This window comes from Mobula birostris, chromosome 10 (assembly GCF_030028105.1).
Source record: "Mobula birostris isolate sMobBir1 chromosome 10, sMobBir1.hap1, whole genome shotgun sequence".
Lineage (NCBI taxonomy): Eukaryota > Metazoa > Chordata > Chondrichthyes > Myliobatiformes > Myliobatidae > Mobula > Mobula birostris.
The window spans coordinates 67,175,878-67,191,781 of record NC_092379.1 but is presented as its reverse complement, the minus strand read 5'-3'; the positions used below and the strand labels follow the sequence as shown (position 1 = coordinate 67,191,781).

Sequence of the window (15,904 nt, the reverse complement as noted above, 5' to 3'; positions counted from 1 at the left end):
TCTAGGAGGAACAGCAGCACAGTGCATTACAAACATAAATTACCTACATTTAGATCAGTGTAAGTTGAACCTAAGTTCTTCCATGATGAAATAAAGTTTGTTACATTCTCCCTGTCCTTTACTCTTCACGCTTGATCACTTATCATTGTCCTTTGTCAGTGAACCAGTCAACAAATGGTACCCTCGTTAGCTCCTATCATCTGATTTGAATTTGCTCTGCAAATCTTAGCTTTGAACTTGCTTTTGAACTGGAGTTCCTAAGAAAATGCAGGTTTATTGCCCACTGTAAACTGCTCCTAGTGTGTAGGTGTGTGGTGGAATCTGGGGGGGGGGGGGGGCGGGTTGAGAATATGAGGATTTTTTTAAAATGGGGATTAATGTAATATTAATGCAAAGTGTTGGTTGATATTTGGCATGGATTTGGTGGGCGGCTTGTGTGCTGTATCTCTGTATAGCTCTAACAAAGGCATAGTTAGGCATTAGTATAGGTTCCTGTTTGATAGTCGCCATAGATTTGTAGTGTAGGTTAGTATTTGATGGTAGGTCTATGATATGACGATAATGCATACTTTGTGAAGTTGCTAAAGTCCTATTGCTGTGCTGGGTGCAAGTGGATACCAATAAAACAATGTAAAGGAAGACGTACAAACAAAATTGTGCTTGGTTCATCCTCTGCAACAGCAAGCCAGGTTGGACCAATCCTCTTTGAGTAGGCTTGACTCTTTAGTTATGATGTGTACTGGTGCGACTGCGCTTCATCAGTAACTAAAGAATTCTTTGCAAAGCATGGCTATATATTTAATGCACTCTGCTTGGCATCATTAAAAATGCGTAGTTAACTTGGTGTAGAAGTACGTCAAATGAGCAGAGGGTTTAGGTGGAGTTAATCAAAATGAATCATACAAACACAAAAGACCTTATCATATTTAGAGATTATTTTGTAACGTAATGCACAAAAATATTAAGCACCACAAATCAATTCCTGCAGCAGACATTACTTAAGTCACCTTCACTTTGTTAGGGTCTGCTTCAAGAATGCAGTTACAGCAGAATTTAAAAGTACGAGGAGGAGGTTACCAGGAAAGTGGATGAAGGGAAGGCAGTGGATATTGTCTACATGGATTTCAGTAAGGCCTTTGACAAGGTCCTGCATGGGAGGTTAGTTAGGAAAATTCAGTCACTAGGTATACATGGAGAGGTGGTAAATTGGATTAGACATTGGCTCAACGGAAGAAGCCAAAGAGTGGTAGTAGAGAATTGCTTCTCTGAGTGGAGGCCTGTGACTAGTGGTGTGCCACAGGGATCAGTGCTGGGTCCATTGTTATTTGTCATCTATATCAATGATCTGGATGATAATGTGGTAAATTGGATCAGCAAATTTGCTGATGATACAAAGATTGGAGGTGTAGTAGACAGTGAGGAAGGTTTTCAGAGCCTGCAGAAGGACTTGGACCAGCTGGAAAAATGGGCTGAAAAATGGCAGATGGAGTTTAATACAGACAAGTGTGAGGTATTGCACGTTGGAAGGACAAACCAAGGTAGAACATACAGGGTTAATGGTAAGGCACTGAGGAGTGCAGTAGAACAGAGGGATCTGGGAATACAGATACAAAATTCCCTAAAAGTGGCGTCACAGGTAGATAGGGTCGTAAAGAGAGCTTTTGGTACATTGGCCTTTATTAATCAAAGTATTGATTATAAGAGCTGGAATGCTATGATGAGGTTGTATAAGGCATTGGTGAGGCCAAATCTGGAGTATTGTGTTCAGTTTTGGTCACCAAATTACAGGAAGGATATAAATAAGGTTGAAAGAGTGCAGAGAAGGTTTACAAGGATGTTGCCGGGACTTGAGAAACTCAGTTACAGAGAAAGGTTGAATAGGTTGGGACTTTATTCCCTGGAGCATAGAAGAATGAGGGGAGATTTGATAGAGGTATATAAAATTATGATGGGTATAGATAGAGTGAATGCAAGCAGGCTTTTTCCACTGAGGCAAGGGGAGAAAAAAACCAGAGGACATGGGTTAAGGGTGAGGGGGGAAAAGTTTAAAGGGAACATTAGTGGGGGCTTCTTCACACAGAGCGTGGTGGGAGTATGGAATGAGCTGCCAGATGAGGTGGTAAATGCGGGTTCTTTTTTAACATTTGAGAATGAATTGGACAGATACATGGATGGGAGGTGTATGGAGGGATATGGTCTGTGTGCAGGTCAGTGGGACTAGGCAGAAAATGGTTCGGCACAGCCAAGAAGGGCCAAAAGGCCTGTTTCTGTGCTGTAGTTTCTATGGTTTACGTACGGCCAGATTTGGAAACAGCTTCTTTCCAACTGTGATAAGACTGCTGAATGGATCCCGACCGGGATCTGGGCCGTACCCTCCAAATATCCGGACCGCCTCTCGGTTTTTTTGCTCTACCTCACTTTCCATTTTTCTATTTTCTATTTATGATTTATAATTTAAATTTTTAATATTTACTATTTTTTACTATTTTTAATATTTAATATTTGTAATCCAGAGAGCAGGAAGCGCAGAATCAAATATCGCTGTGATGATTTTACATTCTAGTATCAATTGCCTGGTAACAATAAAGTATAAAGTAAAGTATGTTAACGTCCATAAAACATGCAGATAGATCCCTCTGTCAGTGAATGGAGTAAGGGTAAATGCCAAGAGATGCAGTTGTATTGTACAATCTCTCTCCTTGTGTCCCTCAGCCCTGTCCACCAGTCAGTTAGATCATGTCAGTCTCTGAACTTGTTGTCACTTTCCTGCACCACCCCCATGTCCCCCCCTGCTAATTTTGAGAAAGCTGTTAGTCTGTACTAGATTGCACTCGATAAGGGATATGATGCAAAGAGAAGGCTTACTGACCTGGTATGGTTGACCTGATGTGAAATAGTTTAAATGCCTTTTTTGCCACATTATTTTGTAGTGTAATGCAATCCTTCAAGAAGCAAAAGTAAAACAATTTGAGAAACTGGCATTTGTCATTTTCTATCTTGAAATCTGTTCTCAGTTACACAAAATGCCAGCAATTCTGATGAGCAAGAACAGTATTTTTCAACTTATTGAAAAGCCAATTCTTTCATTAATGATGGAAAAATTGGTTGTCACAAGACACAAGAGACAGGAGCATAAATGACAAACTGCCTGTGGAATTTATCTAATCTAGCAGAAGCTGCAGGAGCAAAGACACAGTTGATATTTCCAGATGAAACTACACACCAGCACTGAGAGTGTAGAGGGGAGATAGCTAGTATAAAGAGGTGAGGTGGAAGATGGGGGCAGGAGCTGGCGCATGATAAATGAAACCAAATGCGGAGGTGGAATAAGAGCAGGGGAAGGGGAAGTGGAAATGAAGACAGAGGCTGGATGATAATGTGTAGACACAAGAGGCTGCAGAAGTGAGAATCTGATAAGTAAGGTTCATTTATTATCAAAGTATACAATTTGGCATTTTTCTTCTCTGGGTAGCCATGAAACCAAGAAAGAAAAGAAAGGCAGCACAATTATCAACTCCCAAGTTACCCCACCCTGTGCAAAAAAAAACAAACAAAACGGAACAGGCACATCGACCCTCAAGTCTCACCTCCTGCTCAAAAAAAGACAAACAAAAACTGAAAGGGCACAACAATCCCCAAATCTCTCTCTCTGCACGAAAAAACTGAGCAGGCATATCAATCCCCCTTCCCGCACAAAAAAACAAGCAAGATCAGGCAAAAGACACAGAATATTTAAAAGAAAACTATAGGACTGGAAAAAAAAGAGTCTGTAGTCCAAGTCCACATCCAAAGCGCAGAAAACCTGGCCAATACTCTCCGGGCACAGCGGCTGGTCTTTTCCTCTCTGTAGTAGAGCAATTAAAAGACAGACAGCCAACGCTCACCCTTCACACTAGGCGTGATGCTTCATTCTCCCTCATAGTATTAATAGGCATGCAATGGAAGCTTTAATCAGCGAAATGGTGTCGAACAACCTCCTGCAGCCTTCTTGCCATGGAGTTCGTGTACTCTGTCTCCTGGAATCCCCTCAGAGACTGCAGGGCACTGAAACCCCCAAATGATCTCCAAACATTTGCACTCACCTCGAGGTTTCAGTCTCCCTTGTTGCTTGAACCGACGAACAATGGAAGCTGAGGAAGGTGATAATTGGAACTAAATGGGGAGGATGGACAGCTGGAGTAGGGTGAAGGAGCTGGTTAATGGAGAGGAGGAGAGAAATGAGCACAGATTATGGGTTATCTGAAGCTTTCCATTAGGTTGTACACTACCCAAGAGGAACGTGAGTTCTGTTTCTCAAGTAAATTGAATTATTATTGTCACATTTTTAATTACTTATTATTTATTGGGATACAGTGTGAAACAGGCCCTTCCAGCCCTTCAAGCCACACCACCCAGCAATTCCCCCGATTTAATCACAGGGCAATTTACAATGATCAGTTAACCTACCAACCAGTATGAATTTGGAATGTGGGAAGAAACCAGAGCACCCAGAGGAAACCCACATAGTCACAGGGAGAATGTACAAACTCCTTGGGTACAATGAAAACCTTTGTTTTGCCTGCCATCCATACAGATTATTTCATCACATCAGTACATTGAGGTAGTAGAAGGGGAAAACAATAACAGAATGCAGAATAAAGTGCTATAGATAGAGAGTATGGTGCAGATAGTAAATAAGATGCAAGGCCAAAACAAGGATATTGTGAATACAACAGTCCATCTTACTGTACCGTTCAATAGACTTTAACAGCAGGATCGAAGCTGTCCTTATGCCTGTTAGGATGTGTTTTCAGGTGTTTGTATCTACTACTTGATGAGAGAGAATATTTGGGTTGGGTGTTGTTTTTGACGTTGTTGACTGCTTTGCCAAGGCGGTGAGAAGTGCAGATGGGCCGTGAAGGGGAGGCTGGTTTCCACGACGTGCTGAGCTGTGTCTGTAACTCTGCCCGTTCTAGTGCGTATAGGCAGAGTGGTTGCCATACTGATCTGTGATGCACCTGGATAGAATGATCTTATGGTGCGGGTCGAATGGGTTTTGCCAAATTTCTTATGGTCATGAGAAGATATTTTGTGTTTGGAAAAAGCTGAGGATGGTCAGGTCTGTGTGGGAATGGGAAAAGGATGAAAAGACATGCAACCAGGAGGCCAGTATGGGCATTGCATCAAACATCTCTACTCGCCAGATCATTCTGAAGTAGCCTCAGTTCTGGTGTATTATTTGAATTACAAGCTCATTCATTTAGAGATTGGTGCATATTGATGCTTACAGGTTTAAAATTCGGAAATTTATGCTGGATTTGGTACTATTGGCAGAGAAGGGAAATTGAGGCCATCCGAAATGAGCTATGATCTCACTGAATGGGGCAGACTTGAGGGGCTGAATAGCCTACTGCTGTTCCTATTTTTCTTAAGTTTCTCTTATGTAACCAGGTTTCAGTTTCGTTATTCTCAATATGTTTAGTCTTTAGAGTCATACAGTGCAGAAGTAGGCCCTTCAACACTACTGATTGATGCCAACCATGATGCCTATCTAAGGACTGTATGCATTCACCAACTATGCCCCTCGTGATTTTATATACCCTTTATGAGTTTGCAGGTGGTGGGGTGGAGATGCATCTCTACCAAAGGAGTTGTAAGGCTCTCCTTCCCTCCGCTAACCTGCAGGTCACCCTTTGGCAAGGTGTAGCACCTGCCTGGACCCCAATCAGGGTCAGAAGAAGCCATGGGAGCAGGTGGTGGATGGTCGTATGAGCAGCCAGTGCATATCACAAGTCCTGGTTATGCGACCACTGACACCAGGCAGACAATCTCAGAAGAGTATCGATAATGGCTGGGGTCACCCTTCTTGTAAAGGCACTGCCCAGAGAAAAGCAATGGTAAACCGCTCACTCATGTAGAAAAATTTGCCAAAAACAATCCTGGTCATAGAAAGATCATGATCACCCACGTCATACAGCACACCACACAATGATGATGATGAAAGATCATTCTTCCCCCATTCTATCTCCAATGAATGAAGTCCTAGCCTGCCCAATCTCTCCCTTGAGTCCAGGCAACATTCTCTTAAATCTCTTCTGCACTCTTTCAGTTTCCTATGGACCTGTGACTAGAACTGAACACAGTATTCCAAATGTGCCCCCAGCAATGCTTTGTCTTTGTTACATCAGGGATTCCAATCACCTTGATCACCCATAGGTATCATTATCAATACTTGTATTGGGAAGTCATGTTGAAGTGGGAACAGGTTAAAGCCCTGGATAAGACTGTCCTGCTGAAGGGTATTGGCCCGAAATGTTGACTGTTACTCTTTTCCTGTCCTGCTGAGAGTTCCTCCAGCATTTTGTGTGTGTTGCTTTGGATTTCCAGCATCTGCAGATTTTCTCTTGCTTGTAAGGCTCCATTACTTAGCTTAGGTTGGACTTTGCTGTCGTGGACTACTCACCTTTTGGCTGAGGTGTTTGGCAGGGACTCTGGCCACTCTCTCACACAGAGATGGCAGCTTCTACACAACGATCTGAAGAACGGAATGGCTGTTCTTCCTGTTGTCCTGACAACTTGTCGGCGAAAGGATTTGATCTTCTCATTACATCTGTGGACCCTTGATGTGTGCATTATGTTTGTGGACCCTTGCTGTGTGCATTTTGGTCGATATACTTCCTGTTTCACCACATTCACAAAACTTCAAAGGCAGTCTGTGACGTGCTGAGGTTTAAATGAAAGCTCTCTCTACATTGTATAGTACATCAGTCGCAGTCAGCATTTTTAATGCACGCTTGCGGAAATTACAATTTGAGGTATGAAGCTGAAGACACTGGCTTGTATTTTCTCCTGTTTTCAACCAAAGGATGAAGACTTTCCACTGACTGATAACTGAACCTCAGTACTGAGTGGGCTGAGGCATCTTTCTTCACTCACACTTTCCTTTTCATTTATTGTGAATTCATTTACAAATGACACACCAAGCATCATTCCATAAGACCATAAGACAAAGGAGCAGAAGTAGGCCATTCGGCCCATCAAGTCTGCTCCACCATTTTATCATGAGCTGATCCATTTTATCCTATTTAGTCCCACTGCCCCGCCTTCTCACCATAACCTTTGATGCCCTGGCTACTCAGATACCTATCAATCTCTGCCTTAAAGACACCTAATGACTTGGCCTCCACTGCTGCCCGTGGCAACAAATTCCATAGATTCACCACCCTCTGACTAAAAAAATTTTTTCGCGTTTCTGTTCTGAAAGGGCGCCCTTCAATCCTGAAGTCATGCCCTCTCGTACTAGACTCCCCCATCATGGGAAACAACTTTGCCACATCCACTCTGTCCATGTCTTTTAGCATTCGACGTGCCTTTTAACATTCAACAGATAGAAGGATGAAACCTATAGCACTCTGGTTCCTTTCATACAAAGGAAAGCATAGGCATGACGGTCACAAATCTGTTCAGGTTAAAGAAATTCACCCTGAAGCAACTTTTGAATCATCACCCAGTGATTTGAGGTATAACTATAGATGAGTACAGCACAGGAACAAGCCCTTCGGCCTACAACGTCTGCAGCAAATATGATACTGAGTTGAGCTATATCACTTCTGCCTTTACATAATTATGCTCTGCGCACCATACATATTCATGACCCTGTAAAGGTCTCTGAAATGCCACTATGATATCTGCTTTCACCTCTATCTCTGACAGCCCATTCGTTATCTATCACTTGCTACATAAAAGAAACTTGCCCTGCACATCTCCTTTAAACTTTCCCCTTCTCACCGCCAATGCATGCCTTCTAGTACTACGCTGGGGAAACTCCAAACAGCGAGTGGCTGTGGTCAGGATGAAACCCAGGCTGCTGACACTGTGCGGCAGTAGCACTAAGTGTTGTCACACTGTGCCCTCTGCATCACAGCTTAACCAAGTGTGAACACAACAACAAGGTACATTTCTGGAGGGAAGAGAATTCAGAGCAGAGGAGTTAGGATAAAACTGTGTTGGTTAGACTAGGTGTCCGAGTCACAGGAATATAAAATGGGAGCAGGAATAGGCCACATATCCCCTCAAGCCTGCGCCACAGTTTGACACTATTATGGGCACCTTATGCTTGCCTCAAAAGCTCTTCTCTGCCAGTTCCCCATAGCCTTCAAAAAATGTCTCTTTCTTTCAAATGTTTATCTTATTTCCACCTTATATATCTAATAATTGAGCCTCAGCTGCACTCGCGGTGAGAGAGTTCCAGAGATTCACTGTCATCTGATGGAAGATATTCCTATGTTTAAATTACACAAATAGCCAGCCTGTTACCTTGTATCTACATTCCACTATTCATAGCTGTCCCACCAGTGAAGACATATGACACCAAATAACAGGGTTGTTGTAATTGGTGACTTCAATTTCCCTAATATTGATTGGCACTTCCTCAGTGCAAAAGGCTTAGACAGGGCAGAATTTGTTAGGTATGTCCTACACAATACGTAGACAGGCTGAAGGGAGGAGAGGCCATACGGGATTTGCTCCTAGGTAGTGAACCAGGTCAGGTGACAATCTCTTGGTGGGCAAACATTTTGGAGGCAGTGACGGCATCTCCCTAATCTTTACCATAGCCGTAGACAGAGATGAGTAAATGGTATGAGAAGGCATTTATCTGGGGGAGGGTGAATTATACTATTAGGCAGGAACTTGGGAGCATAAATTGGGAACAGATTTACTCAGGAAAATGTATGACAGAAATGTGGAAGTTGTTCGGAGTTCTGGATAGGCTTGTCCCAATAAGACAGAAAAAGGATGGTAGGGTGAAGGAACAAAAGATGTAGACCATCCAGAAGAACCAAGCATGCCTAAGGCTGAGGAAATATGGATCGGATAGAGCTCTTGAAAGTTACAAGGTAGCCAGGAAGAAATTTAAGAATGGACTTAAGGGAACTAGAAGAGGACATGAGAAGGCCATTGTGAAAAGGATTATGGAAAACCCAAAGGTGTTCCATATATACATGAAGAACAGGGTAGGACTAATCAGAGATGAAAGAGGAAACATGTGCCTAGAGTTGGATGAGGTAGGGAAGGTTCTTAATGAATACTTTGCTTCAATAATTGCCAATCAGAGGGGCCTTGGCAAATGTGAGGTCAGCCTAGAACAGGCTGATCTGCTGAAACACGGCAATGTTAACAAATAGGAAGGAACTTTTGAAAAACACATTAAGTAAATCTCCAGGGCCAGATGGATGGGATAAAACCCAGGTTACTATTTGAAGCAAGACAAGAGATAGATGTGCCTTTGTTGATGATCTTTGCATCCTCCCTGGCTTCGGGTATAGTACCAGAGGATCCTCTTGTATCAAGTGTTATTCTTTTGTTCAAGAAAGATAATAGAGATAACCTGGGAATTGTAGACCAGTAGGTCTTAAGTCTGCTGTGAATTCTTAGAGACAGGAATTCTGAGCATTTGGAGAAATACTGTCTGATTAGGGACAGACAACATGGCTTTCTGAGGAGCAGGTCAAGCCTCACAAGATTGAATTCTTTGAGTAAGTGACGAAACATATCAATGAAGACAAAGCAGTGGTAGATATGGATTTCAGTAATAAAGCATTGGATAAGGTTGGCTCATTCAGAAAGTCAGGAGGCAGGGCATCCAAGGAAACTTGGCTGTGTGGATTCATAATTGGTGTGCCCACAGAGGACAGAGGGTGATGGTAGATGGAGCATATTCTGCCTGAAGGTTGGTGACCCATGATGTTCCACAGGGATCTTTTCTGGAATCCTGCTCTTTCCAATTTTTATAAATGATTAGATTTGAGGAAGTGACTACAGAGGAAGGCTGAATGCACAGTTAATGGCAGCATTTGAAACAGTGTGGAGGAACAGGGGGATCTTGGGTTTTACATCCATAGATCCCTCAAATTGCCACACAACTTGATAGGGCAGATAAGAAGAACATGGTGTGTTAGCCTTCATTAGTCAGGTCATGAGTTCAAGAACTGTGAGGTAATGTTAGACTTGCAGTATTGTGGTTAGCTTTGGTTGACTCATTCTAGGAAGGATATGGGAAGCTTTACAGAAAATGCAGAGGAGATTTACCCTGAATATGCGTGGATTAGAAAGCATATCTGACCAGGACTGATTGAGCAAACTAGGATTTTTCTCTTTGGAGAGAAAGAAATGAGAGGTGACTTGACAGAAGTATTCAAGATGATAAAAGGCCTAGACTGGGTGGACAGCCAGAGACTTTTTCCCAGGGAGGAAGTGACTAATGCAAAAGGGCAAACATTAATGTGTTGGGGTAAAGTACAGGGGGGCTGTCAGAGAGTTTTTTTACACAGGGAGTGGTAGGTGCACTACTAAGGGTGGTGGTAGAGCCAGATACATTAGGGGCAGTTCAGAGATGCTTAGACAGGTACATGGATGAAAGAAAAATGTAGGGCTATGTGGGAGGGAAGGGTTAGATTGATCTTGGAGTAAGTTAAGGGGCTGGCATAATATCATGGCTGACAGGCCTGTACTGTGCTGTACTTTCTATATGTTCCGTACTCTAACATCTCAGCATCTACTCTTCCAGTCCCTCTCAGAATCTTAAATGTTTAAATCAAGCCATGTCTCATTCTAATAAATTTCAAGGAATATAGACCCAAACTGTCTAGCCTCTCATTCCAGGGACTGGTCTCATAAATCTCATTTGGACTGCTTCCAGTGCTATTATATTCCTTGTTCAATTAAAGCAACAAAAACTGTGCACAGTATTTGGGTGTGGTTTCACCAACACCTGGCACAAATACAATATAACATGCTGTTTGCCTTTTTAAACTACTTCTTGGGCCTACAAAGATTCTGGTGGAAAAACTCAAGTCCAGCAGCATCTGTAGGAAGAAAGAATTGTGGATATTTTGGGTCAAAAAAAAACCTACATCTGGACTTGTTGCACCTGCCTGCTAAATTATTATGATTCATATGTTGGATCACCTTTCAGACCTATCTCTTTTAGGAGATGCAGAAAGGGATTATAAGTACAATGGAAGAAAATTTATTTTGTAAGTTGCTTCTCCTGAAATTTATAGATAGCATTTGAGCTATGCTTAGCCACATTGGAAGCAGAAATCAGCTGAAGGGGCATTAACCTTTTTGAAAAGTTTCTTGGTCCTCTAACTCTGTTTACATTGGATGTTATTTAATAAGATGTATTACCTTCTTCGACACAGAATAACTTTTCTTGCAACACATTGAAAGCAAAGTAAATGGGGAAATTGGTTTCTCATTGTCAGAGGTACAGGGTAAAATGAAAGAGATAGCTATGCGTTCCAACCATAAAGGTCATTTCAACACATCGGTGCCTGGAGGCAGTGGAAGGAAAAAATGTGTACATATACAGAGAAAGTATTTTTCAGGCAGATGAGGAGGTGTAATGCCATAATGAGTTAGATTGTGATGTCTTTATTTTATCATACTTGGGAAACTGTTATATAGCCTTATAACAGTGGATAGAAGCTAATCTTGAGCCTGCTGGTACGTGCTTTCAAGCTTTTCTATTTTCTACCTGGTGGGAGGGGAGAGAAAATGCCCAGGGTGGGAGGGGACTTTGATTATGTTGTCTGCTTTACCAAGATACTCAGAAATATGGAGTCTCACTTTGAGTCAAAGTTCAAAGTACATATATGTTGCTATATATTACACTGAGATATATTTTCTTGCAGGCATTTGCAGAAAAAATACAACAAAATTTTATTTTTAAAAATTTTTAAAACAAAGACTGGCAAACAACCAATGTGCAAAAGAAGACAAACTGTACAAATAAAGATAATACTGTGAACATGAAGTTCAGAGAGTTCCTGAAAGTGAGCCTGTCAGTTATAGAATTAGTTCAGAGTTGTGTGAATGAAATTATTTGTGCCATTTCATGAATCTGATGTTCTAAGGGGAATTAACTATTCCTGAACCTGGTGGTGTTAGCCTAACGTCGGTGGTGGGGAAACTGCTGGAGTCAGTTATCAAAGATGTGATAACAGCACATTTGGAAAGCGGTGAAATCATCGGACAAAGTCAGCATTGATTTGTGAAAGGAAAATCATGTCTGACGAATCTCATAGAATTTTTTGTGGATGTAACTAGTAGAGTGGATAGGGGAGAACCAGTGGATGTCGTATATTTGGATTTTCAAAAGGATTTTGACAAGGTCCCACACAGGAGATTAGTGTGCAAACTTAAAGCACACGGTATTGGGGGTAAGGTATTGATGTGGATAGAGAATTGGTTAGCAGACAGGAAGCAAAGAGTGGGAATAAACGGGACCTTTTCAGAATGGCAGGCAGTGACTAGTGGGGTACCGCAAGGCTCAGTGCTGGGACCCCAGTTGTTTACAATATATATTAATGACTTAGACGAGGGAATTAAATGCAGCATCTCCAAGTTTGCGGATGACACGAAGCTGGGTGGCAGTGTTAGCTGTGAGGAGGATGCTAAGAGGATGCAGGGTGACTTGGATAGGTTGGGTGAGTGGGCAAATTCATGGCACCTGTTAAAGAAATCCAGGATTTTCAAGAAGGTATTGAGGCCAAGGTCTTGCAGCTTATTGATTAGTTTTGATGGGATGATGGTATCGCATGCTGAGCTGTAGTCGGTAAAGATGTATGCATCTTTGCTGTCCAGATGTTCCAGGTCTGTGAGATGGCATCTGCTGTGGACCTGTTGCTCTTGTAGGCAAATCGGAGCTGATCTAAGTCGCTTCTCAAGCAGGAACTGAAATATTTCATCACCAACCTCTCAATGCACTTGATCACTGTGGATATAAGTGCTACTGGACGATAGTCATTGATGCAGGTCATCATGATCTTCCTAGGCACTGGTATAATTGAAGCCTGCTTGAAGCAGCTGGGTACCAAACACTGCCTAAGCAAGAGGTTAAATATTCTGGTGAACATACCGGTCAGTTGATCAGCACAGGTCTTTAGTACTTGGCCAAGTACCCAGACTGGGCCGGATGCTTTTTGTGGGGTCACCCTCCTGAAAGCTGCTCACACATCAGTCTCAGGGACTGAAATGATATAATCATAGGGGGATGCAAATAGTAGAGGTATTTATCAGCAGTACTTTACAGAAGCTCTCTGGGTTACAAACACCTGACTTATGAGCAGCCCTGTACATGCAAACTCTTGGGGAGACCGGTGGAGCGGATGAGTATGGATTTGCTGGCTGCTCTGGGGCTGCAAGCATCTTCAGCTGAGAGGGAATGAGACATTTGCACTTGCCTTTTGTCTCCCACCCACCCCCAAGCTGCAAAACTTGGAGCTGGGTTGAACTGAGCAGAGCTGTGAGAGCAACTGGTGGCCACTCTTCCCCCACCTGCTCATTCTCTCCAACTCTTTGTGACCTACCAGCAATCTGGCGGATGAGCAGTTCTCGGGAACTGGGGGCACTGTCTGAATTCATAATACATGTTGTAAGTATAATCGCTGTGCATCATTCTCTACATAAAGCGCCTAACCTTGGAGATACAAGCAACACACGCAAAATGCCAGAGGAACTTCTGCTGAAGGGTCTCGGCCTGAAACAGCGACTGTACTTTTTTACACGGATACTGCCTGGCCTGTCGAGTTCCTCCAGCATTTTGTGTGTGTAACCTTGGAGATAACTAAGGGTCCAGAAATGAGAGCAAACACCCTGAGAAGGTGATAGGGCTACGGAGATCGTGGCGCTCAGCTTCTGATGAGCCTTACCAGAAAGTTCAGGAGAACGGGTGTGGAGTTCTGTTTTGTTTGACAAGATAAAAGATACTTTGTTATATGTGTTGCATATTCCTTTTTTTTACTATTCAGGTAAATGCAAAAACCCTCGACCAGAGATTTGCATATATTCAGGTAACGTTTGTTGAACCATATTTTGATGAGACAGAGCTGCCAGAACGGAAGACCCACTTTGAGAGAAACCACAACATCACGCGATTCGTCTTTGAAACGCCATACACATTATCTGGGAAGAAGCAGGGCGGAGTTGAAGAGCAGTGCAAACGGCGGACGGTTCTGACAAGTAAGAATGAATTTGCCACTGTAAGGTAGAGACAGAACTACAGCAATGGTAAACACTTCAAAATGGGATAGTTCCACCAATTGACGATAGTCTGCCATGGCATTCTGAGCATTAATGGTGAACCAGAATTGTAAACACTAAGTCCGGTCTGGCAGATAAATGCAGAAGGTTAGCATTATGCTTTGAAGAAACATTATTTACAGTGCTGTTTCCTTTGTTCGGGCTCATTCAGTCCCCTGTATCCTAACTCCAACCCAAGAAGCAGCCTCGTGTATCTCCCCGGTACAATCGAATGTCTCTTGGTATACAGTCACCTTTGCTGCCTCTTTGCTTATCTATTGTGAACCCTTGTGACAAATATATGTTTGCTATTTCACGGGAGTGTACTCAAACTAAACACAAAATTCACATCTAGCCTCATGAGCTACATCCAAGGAGCTTTATAACAAACCATACAGTAATCAGCTACAGTCAAGTACGAGGGGTGATTCATAAGTTTGTGGCCTAAGGTAGAAGGAGTCGATTTTAGAAAACCTAGTACATTTAATTTTCCTACATTTACACACTTAGTCCAGCAGTCATGGAGCATACAGATCCCTTCTTTGTAGAAGTCGGCGTCTTGGACCCGCAGAAGTGGTCCGCAGCTGAGGAGATTGATAAGTTCGTAGCCTGAGGTAGAAGGAGATGAGTTATTAACTTCAAACTTTCTGCATTTCCACTCAGAGTTGAACTGCGCATGCATGTAATGAGAGCTGTATAACTCATCTCCTCCTACCTTAGGCCACGAACTTATCAATCACACCTGCTGTGGACCACTTCTACAAAGAAGGAATCCATATGCTCCAGGACCGCTGGACTAAGTGTGTACATGTAGGAGGGGACTATGTTGAAAAATAAATGTGCTAGGTTTTCTAAAATTGACTCCTTCTACCTTAGGCCACGAACTTATCAATCACCCCTCGTACGTATTCCTTGTCGTGTCAGAATTAACTCCATTCTCTTGTACTCCATACCGAAGGGAACTTGTCATTCCATTACCACCTTCCTTCACTATATTTATGCCCTTTGATGCTGACCATTCATTTGTATCCCTTGACTTTGTCTTACATCCACTATTCTGGATTGACTTTTCACCAGTTGTCCGTTCTTCAAACCATTCTCTTTGTCACCTCCTGCTTCCTGTAACTTTCTGCTTTACTGTTGATCACAGTGGAAATCATAAGCAAATCTCTTCATCAGGACACCCTGTATTCATGGGGACAGTAGCGCACTGATTAAGTCATTGGACTAGCAGCTAGAATTGTACACTGATCATTCCAAGGACTAAGTTTAACCACTACCAAGGAAGCTAAGGAATATAAACTCAAATTTTAAACACTACCATCAGCAAAAATAACAATGAAATGAATGAGCTGTTTAAACAAAAGAGACATCTGGTTCACAATTATCTTACTTTGAGGGCATCCGCCTCAGTTTAGGGGAATTAATGTTGAGCAATAAATGTTGGTATTGTAAGTGACGTTCACGTACTGTGTGCAGAAATAATAGTGTTCAAACAGAACCCCACACAGAACCCTCCAACCGCTGTAACACATGTTCAATGTAACCATTACCTTTCTATCAAAGAAATACTTTGGATCCAGTTTGCTACTTCGCCTGGGATTCCATTGGTCAATGTCCCAGTCGGTCATTTCACCAAGGACCCTACAATCAAACTTATAACCCTGATTCACACTGCTTGTTACTTCATAACATAATGCAATGATTAGAGGGAAACAGTTCCCTCAAAAAAAAACATTTCTGCCCTGATTCATCTCTGCATTTTTAAATATAGATTTTATTCTGTCCTTCAGAACTTCTGATGATCTGTTCACACCAAAGTTGGACTTTGGGTCTGTCT

General features: G+C 42.4%; 1 protein-coding gene across 2 annotated transcripts in view; it reads left to right on the top strand.

Annotated features, from left to right (window-relative positions):
• The window catches only part of dock11 (dedicator of cytokinesis 11), a 325,211-nt gene that overhangs the window by 281,255 nt on the left and 28,052 nt on the right, over positions 1-15,904 (top strand). For both annotated transcript variants that reach the window (XM_072270403.1, XM_072270404.1), the window contains exon 49: positions 13,794-14,004. In XM_072270403.1, coding sequence (XP_072126504.1) covers positions 13,794-14,004 — 211 coding nt within the window. The remainder of the gene's footprint in view (positions 1-13,793; positions 14,005-15,904) is intronic.